General features: G+C 39.9%; 1 protein-coding gene across 1 annotated transcript in view; it reads right to left on the bottom strand.

The window, feature by feature from the left end:
• LOC108673990 (inter-alpha-trypsin inhibitor heavy chain H4-like) overlaps window positions 1-21,579 on the bottom strand; it is a 35,903-nt gene extending 14,324 nt beyond the window's left edge. The window contains exons 1-7 of the mRNA XM_047883415.1: window positions 21,344-21,579; window positions 16,795-16,905; window positions 10,507-10,585; window positions 9,921-10,083; window positions 8,654-8,796; window positions 6,358-6,474; window positions 3,070-3,258 (exon numbers count right to left, since the gene is read on the bottom strand). Of these exons, the coding sequence (XP_047739371.1) occupies window positions 3,070-3,258; window positions 6,358-6,474; window positions 8,654-8,796; window positions 9,921-10,083; window positions 10,507-10,585; window positions 16,795-16,905; window positions 21,344-21,579 (1,038 nt within the window). The remainder of the gene's footprint in view (window positions 1-3,069; window positions 3,259-6,357; window positions 6,475-8,653; window positions 8,797-9,920; window positions 10,084-10,506; window positions 10,586-16,794; window positions 16,906-21,343) is intronic.
• Between the last annotated feature and the right edge of the window lie 440 nt (window positions 21,580-22,019).

The raw sequence follows: 22,019 nt of genomic DNA on the forward strand, positions 1-22,019 counted from the left end.
GGCGTAGGGCCGTGGCTGGTCTACGGTGCTGGAGCGCCACCTGTAGGACACACCAGCACACTGCGTAAAGGTACCCACACAGTGAAAGCAGGTTTGCCCGTGCGGGCAACCTGCTCCAACCTGCCGCAAGAATGAAGAATAGGATAATAATGTAAGTTTTCACAGTGAAAACCTGTACGAATAGGCCAGCGCCAGGCCTATTTATTTCAATTTCAGGCGCCAGCCTCAGCAGGTAACCAGCACGCTGGCAACCTGCTTTCACTGTGTGGGTACCATTACTCACTCTAAGCAGCCCTATGCCAGCTCCGGGAGTCTGAGGTTCCTCTTAAAAAATTAAAGCGAAGGCCGTGTGACGCCTATGCTGGCTGTAATAATGTTTGTATATTACAGTCCTCTTAACGCCATGCTGGACGTCTCAAGGTGGCCGAGACGACAACAGGAGAGATGAGTTCAGAACAATGCTTGCGAGCCGATAATCCACATTAAAGCTCAGTTTTACTGGAAAATCAGTTGAAACTCATTAGTTGATTCATTAGTTGATAAAACCTCTTGGACAGCATAATCAGACGTGATGAATTACAATGACAAAATGTAGGAATACATTTTTAAATCAAAACTGTCAGCATAGAAAGGTTTAAGATGAATTTTTAATTTCTCTCTTTTGAATACTGATACAGCAGTAAGAATCATATGGATTCCTGGAAACTGCTAATGTGTACTTAATCGGATGACACTATGATTTCTTAGTCGGAGCCAATGCATTAATATATCATAAGAACAATTCATTATTGGCCATCAAATACTAACGGAAATCATGCAGAGCTGAGCGAGCTCGAGACATGATAACCGGACTCAAGTTTTTATCAAATGAATTATGCACTTTTCTTGTGAGACGCAAGGATATATATTTTATCTATGAAAAAAACAATGAGGAAACCGTACAATTTTTGTTCTTTATAGTGGCGCATCGCCACCAGCAATTCATAAATAGCATCGAGTCTTGTTCCATAATACCAAGTACACAAGAAAGACGTTGGTGACGTTCCCTACGGAGAAAAAGTCATCTAAAACGTTCGATAGTGCAGAGTGTGAAGGAAACGCTCAGAATTTCATAAGGCTTATCAGCAACATTACATTCTACTTCGACAAAAAGTTACATTTATTCAGCCTGAATTCAGTTGAAGTTCATTCACTATTTTTATTGGTACTTTTCTCAGCTATGAGTCAGAAGGCTGTGTTCGATCATCTTCGGCATCTTCAAGCGGTTCAAATTAAATAAAAAAGGTTTACATCTTACTGGACGCGGGGTTTAAATTCAATGGAAAGGGTTTACGCCATTCATCCCCTCAAATCTCATGTGTCAGAATTCCGCTAACATTCAAATTACGGAATCGGATAATGCTTACAGGTTGATTTACTCGGCAAAGATCCTGAGGGCAGCGTGAGCAAGATGTGCAGAGTGGATCCTAGGTTATTTGTTCCCTATAATGATCATAACATTGACATTGATTGTTGAATTGATTGCATTCCACTTTGAATTGTTGCGCTTACTGTCAACGTCTTACACGTCAAGGTTGCTGGAATAATGCACTCTCAGTTTTATTACAGTCAAACTTCAGGCATCAAATATTTTTCATTCGTCAGTTTAAACCGATTTATATGAACCAATTTCGCATTTCCATGCGCTTCTTCGATCACAATACCGTCGTATATTCCAGCACACACGAAATAATACATGAGGTTGAACTAGCTCTGTGAAGCGGACATCGAGGAATTTTTAAGATTATCAAAGAATAGACAATTATGCAAATTAAAGAAAGTAAATTGAAATCAATCGCTTGACCAATAAGGACGTATTTCGTAATATACATAAAAATATTATACATTTTATAAGAAGGTGTAAAAAGATTTCATCATAATTATTTTAGGTCTTAACTACAGCAAAGTCAGCTCTACTTGGATGGACACTACAATTCGTTAATTTAAGAGAAGGTTGTCAATTTCGACAGCATTTGCCTTTATTTTTTTGCGAAGAACACAGAGTCCAAGAAAAATGGAAGAGACTTCATGGCAAGTGTAAAATTTATTCATAGGTTTGGCAAATGCAAATATAAACTTGATATAATGAGATATACAGGTAAACCAGCTGGTTAGTCTTACGTAAATCAGGAGAAAAAAAAATAATTTTGCAAGACAATACTGAGTTATGATTCAATTGTAAAGATTTTCTTAAACCTCCAAATATTTGTTTTTGCTTATGCAAAAGCGGGAAAAATAGAGCGCAAGATTTGATCAATCAAAGAACCCCAAAACAGAGTGTAACCCTATACTTATTTCCTTAGCCTTTATGGTGACCGCTTGTCTCAATATTCGAATTTTTTAGATGTTTCGCAATATCTGAAGACCTAACGTGTTTTTTGAAGATCAGTTCGTGGAAGTTTTCTTCTACAATTTGGAGCTTTCTTCGTAGCGATATTGTAGCATAAAATTTGACCTCTTGATAATCAGGCAACCAAAATTTTATCCCCATATTACTTAGTAATATTTCGAGGATAGGGAATAGACTTTTTACGGCCAGCTGTAAGGCGAGCTCACCAAATTTCTCGTAATGCAAACCACGTGCGTAAAAGCCTACGTCGCAAGGTGCTAGCCTCGGCAGTACTACCATGAAGCAGGTTAAACGGGTTAACCGGTTCTGTTTAATGCAATACAAGCAATATTCATTTTCGTAACAAACAAACTATACAGCTGGCAAACTACATGTCGACAAGGTCTATCAGTCAACAGTACTTACTATTAATCATGAATTTCATTTCTTTGGATTTTTCTCTTGGTTCGCCTTATATTAGAACTACAACCAATGTTGGTCCATGACACGTCGGACGTGACGTCAACAGTATACTTACTTTAAACCATGCATTTCATTTCTTATGATTATTCTCTAGGTTCACCTTATATTAAAACTGCATTAAGTCCTTGACTTAGTTCATGACACGTCGGACTAGAACTGCATTAAGTCCTTGACTTAGTTCATGACACGTCGGACGTGACACGACAATCCATACCGACCTTGAGGCCCTCGTCGATGTCAGTGGAGCCGTCGGCCTGAAGCTCGTCAATGATCCTGACGGCGCGCTTCACGGCGCTCGCTGAGTGCCTGAAGGAGACGTGAGTGCGCGCCTTGTTGCTGAAGCTCACGATGCTGAACGCGTCCCCTTCGTTCAGCTCGTGTAGTATTTCACGCAAAGCTTCCTTCACCTGAGCAATATTTCGAAGAATGCTCAATGATTTTATTCATTTTTTATGTAATAATAGCTCGCTTAAATATTTAGAAGAATGCTCAATGGTTTTATTGATTTTTTATGTAATAATAGCTTGCTTAAATATTATCGAAGAATGCTCAATGGTTTTATTGATTTTCTTATGTAATAATAGCTCGCTTAAATATTAATTCTTTGCCAAAGTCAGTGCACGAACAATGCATATAAAATAGAGCGAAATTTGCTTGCTACATCTTCAGCCAACAAGACTTTCTCGTACATTAAATGCCTGGGCTTCAATATCTGTTTAGGGTAAATGTTGGCTCATGAATTGATGCGTGAATTGATCCCAATTTAAGTGCGCAGTTTTAGCAGGCTGACTACCAAAGCTACTCCATTAAAATCCTCAATGCATTCACCGGTATTATTCGGTATATGAAACAACCTTTATTTAAAACAGCACTCGATTTATTTTCCTTAACGAAATTTTCTCAAACGTCAGGAATTACAAAAAATCACATTTCATTTGATACGAACCTTCAGAAACTCAACTAAAACTTGTCATTATTGCCAATCAATGCCAAATATGCTCAATTTGAAGCTTTAAATAGCGACTCGATAGCAGTAGTTATGGACCGAATGACTTGAAATACCGCGGTAGAAAAGAAGCATGAAGTGTCTTGAATAGCGCAGTAGTGACGATTGCATTCATCGATAAAGTCCCGATACTCGCGTCGGTGATGGCATGCATGCCTTTCTAAAACCTAGTGAGCTGCAGGTCTCCAGTTTGAAGCTTCAATGCTGATAAATCTTAAAATTTTGTTTGGAAATAATACAATCGGTTCAAGAATGTATTAAAAGTAGTGAATATTTCAAAAAGATTAGTCCTAGATCAAGTTATATAACAATAAAAGAAATAAGACATTTTCCGTAAATTTAGATGAATGATTTTTTATAAATAGGTGCTAATTTCAATAGAAAACGGCATAGATTTAATGCTTTCATGACCTCAGGCCCATTTACCCCGGTCAAGCATTCTCGGCGAACACATGTTTTCAATCGTTTGTGAGCAATACATTGTTTGAAATATCACCGTTAAACGGTATTACCGGCGTTTCAGTGGCCGGTCGGCACGTGAAATGAAACACCGTGTCGCCGTTTTTATTCCAATCTAACATTATAAATCCGTACAACATCTGAAAAAAGTAGCCAAGCGTCAGTGAGACCGTTTTTTCGCCGCTTTTTCCAACAGTGTATTAAGGTCGGTGTAAACACTAGCCCACGCCAAAATAGGTATGCGGAACCCGGTAACGAACGTTAGCTGCCGAACCGTTATAGGTGAAAACTTGGCGAGTGTTCAAAAAATTCAGTGTTTGTGAATGGCGTATCTGCAGAGTTCGAGCGGCCGCTTCAAAACGGAGATATTTCAGTTATTTTAATTTAAGCCATCTTAGAAAATTATATACATCTTGGAAGTTGTAAGATACAATATATATATTTATGTATGCTTTATTATATTATCAAATGAGGTTAAATTTACTAATCTTTCATTTTTGGGGTTACATCTTTCAATGGTTGGGTTACATTTGATTGGTATTTACTTTAGTTACATGCATATCACTATTTAGTTTATAGTTCACATGCTTTGGTTGCATGTAAATTTGGGTAACAAATTGGAAAAGTTGGGGAGCCCCTGTCCTACACGAACGAGTTCTCTATGAGTATAGACAATGTCATAGCACAAACAACGCGATTTCTTTCTTTCAGGAATGACAATTCAAACTTACCGAGTTTTTTTCTCAGTTGCTATTTTCTCGTTTTCTAGTAATTTCGTAAATCTACACAGCGCATACAAAGTTTTGATAACGCGGGTGCCATGCAGGTAACTTTGCTCAATGTTCGAAAATAACTGAATCTTGTTTTCGATCTCATTTCAACGGTTAGAATGCTAGAAAACTTTTGAAAACAATGCTAGGCCGGTATAAATTGACCGTAAGATATTGAGACCCGGCAGCCTCATAGCAAGCAGGCTCAAATGAATTTTTTTAACACAGCGTTCCGCATATCAGCGAAGTTTTGACCTAGAAATTTGCCTTGTTATTCGTGAATTTTTTTTGTCCCCGATTATAGCCCCACGTGCGAAGTCTGCTCTAACGCTCATTTTACTTCCACTGCGCTGGCATTAATTAGAGTTCAGTCAGCGCTGAGGGCCACCTGAAATAGAATGTCCGGCTCATTGTTTAACAATATTCAAAGTTAGAATTTATTGAAATTTACCGAGTGATTAAGTGCTCAATGGAATTTAGCAATGAGTTTCGAGCATCAACTTATTGAAGTAAGAATAATAATAAATAAAGCAAGTTCCTCCAGCATCTCTGTCCCAATTTGGACATATATTTATGTGAATCATATTGAAGTTATTTTTGCTTTGAACATCACGGTGCTAGCCCATTATTCTTCTCTTAACGTAAACCAATCATTGGGGCACTTTTAAGTCATCTTGATCACTTATATTCAATATATTTTTACTAGAGGGATGAAATGCCTACAAGTACAGAGATGCACATATAATCTCCAATAGAGAAAATGTAAAGTTTAATTGGCCTAGAACGAGCCAATCGATTTGTCGGTAATAAAAATTAGGTAAGTTTTCAAAAGAACAAAAAAAGTTTATCTGGGGCGTCAGTATATTGGGAATTAATGGCTTTTGACTTCGTTAATTAATGTGTTGTAGAGATATTTAATCACTCTCGGACATCAGACACTACCAAGAACGAGGAAATTCAGAAGCTATTTTAAAATCGGTGGCCTTTGTCTTTTATCCGCTACACTTCTGATGGCGACGTGCATTTTTATCAACTCAGCGCGAGGCTCAAACATAAAATAACATACCATAGTGATCTCGGCGCTGAAGTGTAGGCCAGATGTGGCCTGCCGCCGATTCTTTTCCTTTTCGTGCCTTGTTCACATAAGATCTAAAATCGTGTCATTTGACCGGATCTTTTCATGACTGACGATAGTTTGAAGTAGCTACTCGACTTCCACCGAGTTCGATATGGTGCTAGGCAAGAAGCAATAGACGAAATAAAAGACTCACCTGGTCGAGCTTGGCGCCGTGCATGGAGTGCGAGGTGTCGATGACGAATGTGATGTGCTTGGGAGTGTAGGACATGTCCACTGGTGCGAAGTAGTGTACGAAGTAGCCTCCCTCGCACTGAACACACAACATTATACCACACCATTAACCCAAAGACAATCTCTCAACATTTAAATGCATGAAATTAATGTTAAATAATTAATTATTGTCAATGAATATTAATAACAATAATTGATATGTATGAAAAAATGTAAAAAATTTGTTGAGTTCAGAGGGGGCTTTATGAGCGTATAGCTTATAGGTACAGATGGGCGGCTAAAAAAAACCGTGGAATTACACGAGAAGCGCTCACGAAAATATGGTATTCTACTTATGGTTTCACAGAGAAATATTGACAACTTGTTTCCAACTTTTGTTTATCCCGTTATTTGCTCATAATTATATTCTACTGTAAAAATTCATTAAATTAGGAAAAAATGAAAATCATTGTCAAGCACATAACACAAAATGAAGTAACTTTAGTTTTTTGAACAATCTATAGATCTTGCTGATCAAATTCAATCGGCAACATCGTCACAACGGCAGACGGGTAAGTAAATGAAGAACCGAATGATATTATCAATGCAAATAAATCTTTCACGGATATTACTATGGAGCATTTAATGCTTTTAAAAATAACATTAGCCAATAATATTGATAGCCTTTCAATAATAGCCTCTTTCTTCACAAATTCTACATATTTTTGCATTAGTTAGTATTGAGAATCAGTCATTCGCACTGGTTAAATATTTCCTGCATCAACATACCCAGTGAAAATTTACAGTCGTGTCAGCTTCTGATTTGGAGTACCAGAAGCTGAGGCGACTCTAAATTTTGTTAGGGTAGTCCGACAAGCGATTACAACTCAGCCCTTCAGGTGAGCGAACCATCGACGAGTGATGCATTCGTTAAATTCGTTTAATTATCTTGCGCACATGACCAAACCATAGCATAGCATAGAATAGCGTAATGTAGCATAGCCTTGCATCATTGGTGTGGAAGAATAGGCCTGGTTAATTAGGCCAGTCGCTGATTCATGTACTCTTCGTGACTTGTTCACAGATCTAAAAACTGGCCTTTTGACCAGATCTTTTCAACTGACGTTAGTTTTGCATAATCACTGGACTTTTACCAGTTCCGTAGGGTGTTATGCATTTCAAGACTGAACATATGCTTTTGCATAGCATTGTCTAATTTATTCTTGCAAGCGTTCATACTCGGAGGGTCAAAAAATGCCACGATTTTACTCATCAAACGAAAAAATATTTTATTGTCGTGCGCCTTGAACTAGAACCAAACGCGTTGTAAGACTTGAGTTATTATTAGCGCTGAACAAGTGGAGCGTTGACCAAACGCTGTCCCGAACACTCGCAAGCATCCTGATTAATCTTAATAAAGTAATTACCAGACCGAATATACGCATCAGAGCCTGAGTCGAACAAGCTGCTGTAGATGAGTCAGATGAAGACATCGGAGGACTGAGGTAAGAGTAGGTCGCGGCTGGAACAGACAGGTCGTGTTACTATTATCTTGCCGTTTTAAAGAGGATAGAACAGCAAGAGCTTGCATAGCGCCGACCATTAGGTGTGACGTCACGGTTCCTCTTCTTTCCCCACAACCCCTCAAACCTCCTCCCCAGTCCTGCCTCCTCACACTAGGACTTTCTGATGCAGCGAAGCCCACGCACTTCTACGCAAGAGAGTGCAGTAAAAAAAATACCTGCAGACGCGACGCTCTGCGATGTGCGCTCACGTCTCAGTCCGTAGCAAGAGCGCACAAAGGCATCAGAGTTCGCCTCTTCAGTGCCGCCCACACATACAGTGCGTGGGGGTATAACGAATCTCTTCAAATTCTCGATGAAATTGGAAAAGCGAGACGATTTATTATGCTTTTCAATACCAACGTAGCAAAACGAGGACCTTTAGCTGACTCGTGTAGGAAGTTTGATCAATTTTAGCAAGTAATGAGATGGTTTGAAATACGGGTATATATAGATTCTGATAATTAATCATTAACATTTGGTAATCTGTGATTAAAAACACGTTTAATCGTGTACTGCGGACCAGCTATTTCAGCTAGTTGCACATTTCTGCCCTATATTATTGAAAAATTTTAATTTTTTTTTGCTCAAATTCGATCAGAAAAGGAGCAACATTTTCTGGTAGACCAGCACCGAGTGCTCTGTTGCATGACGTCATACTGGACGACGAGCACCCTCTTGACGTCGTACTGCACGACGAGCTGCTAGCTGACGTACCTGTACGTCACCAGCGTCAAGTGCCCTCTTGACGTCGTACTGCACGACGAGTTGGCCGCTGAGGCCGCCGTTCACATGCAGCAGGTCAGGCTCAGGGTCGAACTGCAGGCGCGCCGTCTGGCTGCCCTCGCGCCACTCGCTCACTGCGTGGCAGGCAGTACGGCCGAGTCAGCAATGAACAATCTTGTAAAATAATACGCTTAAGCAAAGAAGGAATCATTTTCAAGTGAATTTCACATAAAAATAATCAACCCTATTAATATAGATAGTCTTCAGCATCGAGTCACTGCATGGCAGGCAGTACGGCCGAGTCAGCAATGAACTATCTTCTAAAATAATACGCTTAAGCAATGATGGAATCATTTTCTGGTGAATTTCACATAGAAATAATCAACCCTATTAATATAGATAGTCTTCAGCATCGAGTCACTGAATGGAAGGCAGTACGGCCCAGTCAGCCATGAACAATCTTCTAAAATAATTCACTGAAGCAATGAACGAATCACTTTCTGGTGATTTTCACATGAAAAGAACGACGAGCTTCAGAAGAAAATAGAAAATAATCAGCTCAATCCGATATAAATTAGTCTTCAGCATCGAGTTACTGAGATAGTGACGGTATAATCAGGGTGAGAAAATATGAATGATATTCGAGAGCGGATGACAAGCTTGATGTGAGCATGAGAATCTCATGAATAAAATTTGGTTTAATGGAAAATTACTTTTGAGGCAAACTTATTAGCTTCAGACGGATATTCTCCACAATAAAAGGATTATCTCAATTATAGACTAAAAAGCACAAATAATTAACAAATAATCATTCACCTCAGACCAGGAGGGTGGCGTGAGAAAAGAGAAGGAAAGCGTCGCCAGATTATCTTGTGCAGGGAGAAAATTCCATCGTGACGAGGAAAATAATTCACCGTAGTTCATTCCCGCCATTAAAGTTCGCGTACCTTTAGAGTTACTCGAGGTCGGGAAGCACTGCACTGATGGAAAATGAGCTGTTGGCCTCACAGAGTTGGTAATACGAAGAGTGGCTCCCAGTAAACAGAAAGCCTGGCACCGCGCGTCCAAACTTGCGGGATGGCTTTGAATCTAAGCTCGCTGATGTCAGGCGTTCATACCTGCGCTGCTGAATCGCTAGCCCCCAGGGATAGCTTTAACTCTGAGCTCGCTGATGTCAGGCGTTCATACCTGCGCTGCTGAATCGCTAGCCCCCAGGGATAGCTTTAACTCTGAGCTCGCTGATGTCAGGCGACCATACCTGCGCTGCGGAACTGCTCGCCGCCTGGGATGGATTTAACTCTGAGCTCGCTGATGTCGCGCGTCTCGTGGATGGTGAGCTCGACCAGAAGATCTTTCACGGGGTAGTTGGGGTGCACGTTGAGCACGTGGCTGTACACGCTCAGGCGCCGCGTCAGAAGCTCCTGTATGCACACGTTATTTCGCTAACCCTAATAAAATTTAGAGTCGCCCCAGCTTCTGGTAATCCAAATCAGAAGCTACCGCGTCTGTAAATTCTTACTGGGAAGCACTTACAGCAACCCGAGCAATGAGCTCGCCATATAGCTTGCTGTAAAATGATACTATTCCCTATCTGCTCAACTAGCTACATTTTACATGGAATACCTCGCACGACAAACTCAATCTGAAAAATAATTACTTCCTGGCGACTCTCACGACATATTGCAAAATAAATTAATAAAAGCGCGGGCAATTCCTTCAAGTATCTACCATAATTCTTCACTTATTCAATTAATTCATCTTAACTTCTATTACTTTAAAATTTAACCCCAAAAATGAGATAGAATGCATGTTTTTCAGAACCAAACCCCGTAATCAGTACGCACCTCGTAAGTCAAGTAGAAAACAACTTGATCGAGACCAGCCACGCTGACGTCAATACGAAACCTGGTCGTGTCTCGTTCCCTGAAAAGATTAAAATGTCCTTTGATTAAAAGAACACGCAACACATCACATAAACTAATAGAACAATTCTACCCTTTTTGCAATAATTAATTCTCTGACACTTACGCTGGATAATGGACAGGACGATGGTCCACAGGCGTGGACGAGGGAAGCATTTTTTCAGTTCCAATCTATTCTCCTGAATAATAGAATGCTTTCCTTCATTCTCTGATCTTGCTTCACAATCGACCAAATATAGCGTGAGTAGGCGGCCTCCAACCAGAAAATGTAGGCGCAAGACTCCCAAATATAAGTGAATTTACTAATTAATACAAAAGAACAATGCACGAATTGATTCCATCCTGCGACGTGATGCATACGTATAGTTTGTCGTTGACGATAACATGTGCTTATGAAATTATATTCCATTTAGTAAAATAATAATCGGAATAATTATAACCATAATCTGAAGACCGTTTCTAAAGAAAATCTGCATAACATTTTATTTCTACTGAGCACCAATTTTATTATTCACTATTAAGATGCATAGGAGGCATGGTCGGCCTGTGTCCTTAATTGAAGGTCAACTGCACGAAAACTGAATTGGAGGCCGCGAGCAAATAGGATTAGCCTCAAGGGGAGGGGGAGGGGTGGCGTCTTGGTAGTGTGGGAACTTGGGTATACTTCTGGTATGTTGTGTACGCTTCTGGTATGTTGTGTACGCTTCTGGTATGTTGTGTATGCTTCTGGTATGTTGGGTATGCTTCTGGTATGTTGTGTACGCTTCTGGTATGTTGTGTACGCCGTTTTATTTCCGATTCTTTCATCTACCAGTAGAAACAAATGAACGAATACAACTAATGTTAAAAAGAACTGTGTCCCTCGATGAACTTTTAGCATATGGCCCCATGTCAATTGAAGTGTAGTTCTGCTCTAGCAATGCAGTTAAGTGCCCTTCCTACGTTGAAGTGCCCTTCCTACATGCCCGGACTTGGTTGCTCCTATGACTCTGTCTTTCTGAGCTTCATGACGGCATGACCCTTCCCTACACCTCGAACTCGACGTGCATGTCTCATTGTACTATATAGTTGCACTAACCCTATTCACGATTTCGACCACCTTTGTTCTCATCAAGTCATCCGCCTTCATCATCTCTCAAGCCGCCCCATCATACAACCTGGCATCTCCACACCACACAGACATACAGAGAATTATAGGTACTAAGAAAACCGTCCTCAGATTTCCAACTAGCCGACCCTGTTTATGTAACGACTCGGCTGCTGGATTTTACGCCGTAATATATTGACTAATTTAGTGTTTTGCGGTAGATCGCCCGCTGCCAAATTGTCTATTTCTTGAAAATTGCCAAGGTCGAAGAAAACTTGTGCTACTTGAGCGTTAGCTGGCATGCTGGACTGTTCAGGAATGTTCATTAGTCATACATAAATCACATGATCTGTGTCGGCCCAAGGCGACTGTCATCATCCTACTTCATCGCATTTTGAACGAATTGCATTAGTTAAAACATTATTTGTTCGAGATCAAGAATATTTCGATAACATGAATTCTTTAACCTGTAAAATATAAGGGGTAAGTGCCAGTCATTAACCGTACGACAGTGATGTATCATCTAAATATAAATTGTGTCCTCATATTTTGAAGATTGAACGCTTCACTTGCATATTAGGCAGGCTGGAAGAAATGAACTTTATTGGCGAGCTAATTGGAACACTGATAATTTAGACGTCATAAAGTGTAGTAGTAGTAGTAGTAGTGCAAAAAAACCCTTATAGCAACATTGAGGAACTGTTGAAGTCAGTCATGTCAATGATTGTCTACACTCTAGGAAATAAACATTAGAATATGACAGTTGTACACGAAATAATTACCAGGAGTTCATTTCAAGTAACTTGGCGCTTAACCAACTTGTCATCCGGATCTGTCAGAAGAAAATGAACAAAACTTAATGTGACCGCGACGGAAACTTCCTAAGCGGTGTTGCTAAGTTCGAGGAAAAATTTAATTTTATAGAACAATGAATTTCTTAATTAGATAATCTACAAATATACCCTCCAAACGAAACTTTTTTTTGTTTCCGTTGCTATGTGATTGTGCATAATTGGTTTCGGTGAATAATTTCGATATTCCAGACCGCTAACTAATTCTTCATCCGTTCAGCGAGTGCACTTCAGCATTGTCTTGCGTGAGCTACCGTCAATCATTTAAATATATTTCGACTGTGACGTACGCCATATGTTGTACAAACTGCGTGTCCCAAGCTACGACGTGCGCCTTATCTGGTACACGCTTTAAAAATGTAACTTTATAAAAAAAGGTCCAGTAAAATATTACCCATATCATCAGCTTGTGAAAAATTTTATAGACTATTGCCAAAAATTCTTCATAAGCATGTTTCGATGTGGGACAATTAAATCAGAAGAAAATTACTTGTCATACCCAAGCACAAACTAATCAGTTGGCATAAAAAATGAAAAAGCGTGAAATAACAGATGTTATCCTATTCCAATGACGAAAAAAGTTTTACCAGCTGTAATATGGATTACCAAAGTGGGAAAATAGGTGCTGGCCAACGGGAAGTTGCCCAAGCTCATGGTGAATGCCGCATTGAAAAGCAAGATACGCCGTGAAACGAATTTCCAGCACAGGGATGGCAATGGCTAGTCACTTTTGTTTCGCTGCAGCACTACCATGCTTTTTAGTAATAATGTTGCAACAGGACCCATAGTAGTAGCTCGTCATGAACTTAGGCCCCTCCGTTTCAAGTATATTACCTACTCTGGAATGCAGACTTCTGATATCGGCGCGATCTGGTCATCGAATCTTCTCTTCGCGTGTGTGTTCTATCACGAGAGACGATTCATTCAGTAATATTTAACGCATCCAGCCATTTCAATTACAGCCATTTACTACTACAGCCATTTTTGCTAAAAAACTTGAATAGTTTTCGGTACCACTTCATGATTGGTCTTGATGCAGTATTGCAAGATGTCATCTGATGTGATTTATAAACTCCCCTTTTACCAGTATTGTAGTCCTGAATGTTCTGAGCTTGAGTATCGCAGTAATATTTCGTTTCTATTTGCCCAGAAAACTAGATTATTTCAAGCGTCAATACTTATGTAATGCATATTTTTGTTGCAGTCATAAAGCAAATGCCATGTACCTCGTATGGCCCAGCCTGCCTAGAGAGATAACAGTTTCCGTTCTAGGCGACGTGTACCAATAAAGTCTCTAAGTCTGTCAGAATCTTGTGATGCTCACTTAGACAAGAACGGCGCACTAACTCCTATTTCGCTGGTATGTGTATATCTTTATTCATTCAAGTTTGAACGAGACGCATTACTGGAATACAGGCTATTTGGCAGTCGCAGTAAAAGTGTTAAATTATTATGTAGGTAGGTAATTTTGCAGTGTTTTTCACGATATTTCAAAATTTCATAAACGTATCCTAAGGTCCACGGGCAGATAGCAAGGAGGCAGCTGCCTACTGTAGCATAGGTTAGACAGCTATTATATAGTGCTGCATTTCAGTATCCCGCAACAAGAAGCCTAGTCGATGAAATCAGACGAAAGTGTTCACAAAGCCAATGAAATGGATAGACCCTGGTTGATAGACTGCAAGTCCCCCACACATTTTGTAGCAATACTTGGCCAATTATATACGATTTTCAGTCCCAACAAGGTTTTTAATTCACTTTTCGTATGAAGCTTGGCAGATTTATTCTAAGACACCGTATGATTCTATTTTGCACGGTACATTATATTCTATAAATAAAAGTACTCAAAACTTCCAAAAATCATTCGTATAAGTTTAAACGAACTTTAGGGTGAAAACCCGAACACCTTTCGTTCCACATCATGAAGCATAAAATGTATTTAATATCAATACGAATATTGATATCATTCATATCAACAACGACACCGAACGAAACCCTAATGAAGGGCCTGACCCTCAAGCATAAAGTATCATCGACCTCCAGGCCGCTCGTTCAAATAAATTCCTGCTAACCACACTAACATAACTTTCTCACTGCAAAGCACCAAAAGCCTAATGCATAAGATACGCAGAGAACCAATAATTAGCAAACCAAATCGAGACACAATGAAAGCCGACATATAGCATGCTCGGACATTAGATCCCAATCCGACTCAATATTTTAAACTAAAACTAGAGCTTAAATAAGGGGATAGTCAGAGAAAGTAACCGAAAATATTTTCTATCGCAAAACAATTCGATTGTCTCCGTCAAGACAAGGTTTTTACTAAAATTGTATTCAGACGCCTGGTCAATAACTAACCACAAGTCATAATTATTACAGCAATAAGTATCTCGAAACCTCTACAGTCTTCCCTTAACTCACATTACACAATGCAAACAACAAACCAAATTAGCAATTACCTGCTGCCATCGTCTCATATTCGTTAACTAAGTTTTGGTTCACACCACACTGCCGAGCACGCGCTAGACACGGCCCAGTCCAACATTCTTCAATGCATAGAAGCATTCACACCAGCCGTGGAAGGCACCTGCCATGCCAGCCACGATCAAGGCAAGGGATATTTTGACCGGGACGCGACTGCAGCGTTACCAACTATTTTTTTTGCCGAACATAATAGAATGTCATTTAAACCTATTAGATTTTAACAAGCATACCAGAAAAAGAACAGCCATACCAGACTCCACCTTAACATCCATGTATTTACTTTCACAAATCTGGTATGAAAATATACCAGTTGGCAGCGCTGAACTGTGACTGACTGGCATGACACGTGATACGAAAGTAACTGTAATGAGGACGCCCGTGACCGGACTGAACATGTGCATGCACCAGTCATGGAACGGGCCGTGACTGACACGTGTCCAGCAGTGAGCTTACCTTATGATGAGTTTAGGACTACCTACTTAGTCCATGGTCACGCTAATGCGCCGCCTAACTGCCCAGCAGTCTGGTGTGAACCTGTTGTGGAGCTTCCAAAGGAACAAGCGTTCCCCGCCACATTGTACGGGATCATTCTTCATCCAATATTTCAATAAACCAACGCTTTACTAAACCAAAGATTTTCAATAAATAAACAGTCAAAAGCAAATATAATTAATAAAGAATAAATAGAAACAAAACGAGCCTAACACCTAAAAACCTAGCCCGAATCCTAGTCGTGCTTTTCAATAACTTCCAATTCACTTCGCAAGTCCAATAATAACTCTCTAAACACCTAACTAGAGAATATCAATAAATAATAAACAAATTAGCACGCACAAATAATCAATAACACGAAACAATTCACTTTAAAATTGATCACAAATATAATCACAGAGCTAGCGATTAACGCACTTCCACGGCCAAAAACACTAGACACAATGATAGACAACTTGACATTTGACAAAACTTCCTACTGCTGGAGGTCACAGCTAAGGAGATTGAAAACTGAAAATGGAAAACCAAAATCCTAAACCTAATACATTGCAACTTAAAAACTATATGTACAGCAATGAATCAATTTCCTATACAAACCAAGCCTAATACGACAACGCTGCGAAATACGAGTTTATTAATCTTAAATAATCTCTAAATAATGTCTCATCAGTACTCATATAGTGGTCACAAGTTTAAGACCCAGAAAATTGAAACATAGAATAAAGAATACGCATTTTTTGACACAAATGTATTACCATCAGATGACCCAGATCTTAGCCTCACTAGATTTTGTGTCGCGGTAACTTTAGCCCCCGCGTTGCGTGTTTTTTTTCCACGGAGTCCTCATTTTCAAGATCAGCTCGCACCTCAAGGCTATGCAATTGAAAACCCGAAACCTGCCAACGCATGTAGCAGCTCCTAGCCGCTCAATATTATTCCTCAATATTTCGACTGATACATTAATATTGAGCGCCTAGGGTCTGCTTATGGAGCGCATGACACGGAGTGGGGTATTGGTTTCAGGTAGCAAATCAGTGATTTTCCAGACACGGGAAATCGTAAATTGATAGCAGATGTTAAATGTTCGTACTGTCCGTTGGTTTTTATTGGTTACACACAATTTTGTCAGAGGTTATATTAAAATCACCCGTGAAAATAAATTTCGAAATAAAAGTATGTTTCAGAGAAGGCAATGATAAGCCAAAGTAAACATACTGACATTGGTATAGGAAGCTTGGACAACTAGCAATCTAACTTCGGGTGATGTCATACACAACAGCAGCCTTCCCTCACCTCTGGTGGACGATGGCCGCGTTGGTGCCGCTGTTCTTGGCTTTCTGGTACTGCAGCTTGGCTTCCTCGCGCTCCTTGACGATGCTGCTGTAGTTGCGGCCACCAGCCTCTCTGTGAACCGAGAGAGGCGATGCAATTAGTTACGGGACTCTGTTGGCTGCTTGGGATTAGAATATACGTACATGGCAGAAAATTAGATCGTTGGTACCAATGAAATTCAAAGATAGATTAGCAAAAACTGTTAATTGAAAATACATGTAAGTTTCATTCGTTTTTCCGAACAAGCTGAAATATTATGGTAAGAGAAAAAATGCGCTATAAAAGCCAGTTCTACGATAAGCTCATACGTCGTTTTTTATGGCGTATCTGCGCACGTTTGAGATAAAATTTAAAGGTAAGTCAAGATATTTAATTGCAGAAAACTGACGCAAAAATTGTTTTGTTTGTGGGTGGGTTTGGCATTTGATAAATTTCAAATTGAGCTTCATGAACGCGATTACCGACTGCAAAAGACTACTTAAACTTCTATTTCAATGCCTTCCGGTAATCTCTTCTATTACGAACCTCTTGACAACTCAAATCGCTTTGTATATGGTAGTCAAGAAGTTAAAATTCCGGATATCGATGCTCAATTCAAAGATATTTCAGTACTGCTCGCGAACAGAGGGATCAACAAAGTTACATCGCCTTATAGCAAACCTCTCCCGCCGCATTCCTTAAACAGGCAATCCCTCCCGTGGGGGGTACTCTAGAACAAGAAATAAACTCTTACCAGCACTGCTAACACCAAACGGCGAGTGACTTGCTTCCGTTGCCACTTGGAATCTTAACCTCGTCGACGTATAAAACGTACTGGAACTTATAGCAGAGCGCTCCTAGAAGTAGAGGCATGCTCATACCACCACAATAGGTTCAGATCACTGGTTATTTAGAATTATCAGACTTTATTTATAGTATTATCCCCCGTTGGTTATGATTAGATCCATTTAACTACTGAGTGAAGTCAATTAAATTTATTCTGATAAAATAAATGTGTTTTCAACGGAGCACTGCGACGTTCCCGACGAGCTGAGGCGAGGGACTGTCGTCGCCGCTACGGGACGCTGGTGCCGCACTTAGTTCTCGTAAATACAAACTTCAATTATATAAATTTGAAATGTTCAAGATTCACTCGTTTTTAGCGAATTTTCTCATTTATGGAAAAAATGCACTATTGTGCTCGCTATGTCCGTCCGTCCGTCTGTCTGTCTGTCTGTCCGTCCGTCCGTCCGTCCGTCTGGCCGTGACCTCAAGTTTTCGTCGACGAGAAAATGCGCTCTCTGTCACTCACTGCAGTGAGTACTGAGTTACATTTTTCTGAATCTCCCCGTTGGTCCCGTTTTAGAGCGACCACACTTTCCATCAAATTCGTGGCTTGGCCGAGCGTTTGATTCTGCGTTGAAGCCTCACATGAGCCTCCCCATGCATATTACGACCTCTTGCAGACTAGCTACGAGCCTACGACTTCCAAATGAGTGTCAGCAATGGTCCTGTCACTTGGGTTGAATAGCTTGCTCCGAACGAGTCAGTGCCACCCAGCCGAGTTTACTTTCTTAAGCAATTTTATATGCCACAATAAGCCTGTCACATGTTACCTTTTTATCTAGTGTAGTCTTCATTGACAGCTGAAGTTCCTCAGTAACTAATTTCTTCGTTCCGTAAATTTTCATGCAAAGTGCATCCTGTTTAATTATGTTTGTCGCCAGCAGGAATTTCGTAGCCCGTCTTCACCCTCAATTTCGGCTTAGGGCCTTGCTTGCATAGACAGGCTAAGAAATTTTACTTCACAAAATGCCTTAGTTTTCAAAAACTCTAGAAAACATTTGGCCTTTGGAATGAGTTTGGATACACTTGAATAGTGAACACTATTCTGAATTATGGGCGTGGGCGTAATGTACTTCTCATATCACATCACCTCCTTGAGACTTAGTTTTAAAGCTCGGGAAAATCCATAACACGTTATGATTGCCGAGCATGTGCTCCAGCTCATAAAAAAAAACTTCTTAACAACTTCTTACAATTTCTTTGCCTCAACTGCTTATGTGAAGAAAAAACCAGCGGCCATTGTTGTGTTATCTCCTGCGTGCATATTGTGGTGAGGCTTTAAGGCTCTGCCAGATGGTGTGGGCCAAGACCCGTCCCCAGGCGGTGTGGGCCAGGACCCGTCCACAGCAGGTGGAGCCCAGAACCGTGCATCAAAATCACACACGTTCAGCACGGAGACGTACACACACACACACTCACGCTCACGTTCACCACGAAGGTGTACACACACACAACCACGCCTACGTTCAGTGCGGAGGCGTACACACACACACGTTCAGCACGGATGTGTACTCACACCCGCGGTCCACAACTCAAAGGAAAGTTTGGAGCTCATTGCTCGCCGGCGCGACGTGACCGACCGACTGACAGGGAGCGTCGCAGCGTCTCGGTCGTATTGCTTTCAGGCATAAATGCATTATAAATCTTCGCAGACGACTCCATAACAAAAATTCCCAGACTAATCCATTATGAATATTTGCAAACGACTCAAAAGTGTCGGAAATAGAAAATCTTGAAATTCAGCTTCAGCCAAAAATTATAAATGCTAAATGAGAAACACTTATGTCGGTAAGCGACAACTTAAAATCGCTCATGTACATCGTTTTTGTTTCATAATTCGTCGTATTCAAATTTAAAAGATGTAGCCGATATACTCAAAATTAAATGCAAGCGAACTCATACGACGGCAACTGAGCAATTCCATTAACAGTACACGCATTAGAAATATTAGGCTTGCGTAGCAACATTGTACCCTTAGCAAACATGAATTGTACATTCGACTGTGGCAATAATGAATTTCGAAACTCAATTATTTAGGAATATATATAAAGTCATTAATCAATAACGTAATTCATGCTGAAAACTTGCATTGCAAGGCATGGTGAACATTTTTAGTGCTCGCTCCGTGCTGACTCCTTTATATTGTAATGCGCGCAGCATGAATGCACCATATAGGAATGCGACAAGCATGAATGAACCATTGGAATGCTCACAGCATGAATGAACCACTGGAAAGCATACAGAATGAATGCATCATTGAGATGCATGCAGCATAAATGCATCATTGAATTGTACGTATCGTGAATGAACCACTGCAATACATCTATCATGAATTAACCTGTGGGGTGCGACTTTTGTATATCATGGTGCGCGGATTGCTGTGACGTTCAAATGACAACGACGCAACTGGAAATATATTATTGGTTTACTTCTTACGTTTATTGTGAGTTGGGATCCATAGTTGATGTAGTCAGTAACGTTTAACGGCAGTTGAATAGAACGACTCAATGTTAGGATGTTTAAAAATGGATAAATTTGAGTAACACAAGAACACAAGCAGAAAAATCTAACGCGAGATCCCCCCACTCATTTTAATAAGCCTAACGCGAGACACCACTCCTATTTAATCTCACAAATCATAGTTCCAAACTCACGTCACACGCAAATCATATTTTCCAACTTGCGTCACGCGCAAATCACATTGCAGATTGAAACTTCGATTTTGTCCCACCGCATTAGGTGATCAAGCATACGACATCAACAAAAGCCACAAAAATTGGCAAGGTCCTTTTAAGCACCTGCCGAATCTCAATCCGAAGTTGAATAAATTTGAGAAAAGTTATGTTTCTGCCTTCGAAACGTTTGTAATTCTGCTCGTGGTTGAAAATTTACAAAATATTTGCTTGTGCAAATAAATTGTACACAATGTGGAGAATTACTTAGAAACGTCAAATGGAATTTTGTTGAGAACCGCCTGAAAAGCATTACCGTATTGGCTTAGCCATTCCGAAAACAGGACTTTCATTATCCGGCACGTTTTGTTCGTAACTAGATTAAAACTCCATAACCAGGCCAGTTTTTATTAAGTAGTAACTTGAGCAAAATTGTATGAACTGCATAGATTTAGGATTATGAGGCCAATATCGCTACAAAGGTTTATACCTTTTTATCTAATAAATACAACTCCAGACTGTAAATAAAATCAGTTTCTTGCGCATTAGCGCGGAACCGACTAGCTGACCAAAAAGATACATAAAAAATAAATAATATAAAATATTATATCTAAAATCAAAAAGTTATTGGGTAGCCTCTAGAGAAAACGCGTACGTTCATTAATAAATGGATGCATATTATAATTATATTATATAAATATAATACAAAATATATATAGAGATAATGAATAATAATAGCGAAAGTTTGGAACCAACTGACTGACCAAAGATGATACTTTTATAGTCACAAACTTCACCATAGCACAGGTCGAGAAAACAGGTCACCCGCTTCAAATAAGGTATAAAAAATGACTTGCGTTCTCACGGATGAACACATAATTTCTCACGAAAATTTTATAAATTGAAGTCTGTATTAATTTAGACAATCTATCATGTAAGCGACACGATGGCCACAACAACGACATAGTATCCCTTAACATTAATATGTTATAAAGTATCGAGCCATAACTCACATTGTAAGGTTAGTGATGAATGCAGCCTGTGGCAGCAGCGAGCTGAAGGTGGCATGCGTGGCGTGGGCCAAGGTATTGCGTAGTCTACACGTGACGGTGGTGACGGCGTAGCGCGAGATCACCACGCTCTGGATCCTGTAGGCCTGGATTTCTAGCCCGTTGAGCCCGCTTACTGGCGCTGTGTTCTCCTGTGAAGTGGAAATTAAAGCATAATTATTATATAAGAATTTAACCATGCTTCGAGACCTGAATGTGCTTGACAATCCTGTTATGTGGACCAAGACAATGGAGATGGCGTGTGAACATTTCATGGACGTGTCATTTTCATGGACACAAATGAGCCCAGCGGCTGCACTATCCAAGGATCTGTCCTTTGGTATAATGAATTCCTGCCTGATAAAGGTTAATTCATGAATTTTATGAAAAAATTTAAATGATTTTCCCGCTAAACGGTAATATAACGGATACTAAAAGACATATCATATTGTGAATTTACAGTTATTCGCTATACCGAAAGATAAGGTGAATTCCTTATTCTTGCTTGCGTTCCACTACATGAGATCATTATCATTACGTTTTTTGTAAAACTCATTCCATGTCCTACATTTTCCTTCATCTTATGCTCTTCTGCGTATTTGGAGTAACAAGATCGATATTGTAACTATTCGTCCCGGCG

This window comes from Hyalella azteca, unplaced genomic scaffold (genome assembly GCF_000764305.2).
Source record: "Hyalella azteca isolate HAZT.00-mixed unplaced genomic scaffold, Hazt_2.0.2 contig12830, whole genome shotgun sequence".
Classification (NCBI taxonomy): Eukaryota; Metazoa; Arthropoda; class Malacostraca; order Amphipoda; family Hyalellidae; genus Hyalella; species Hyalella azteca.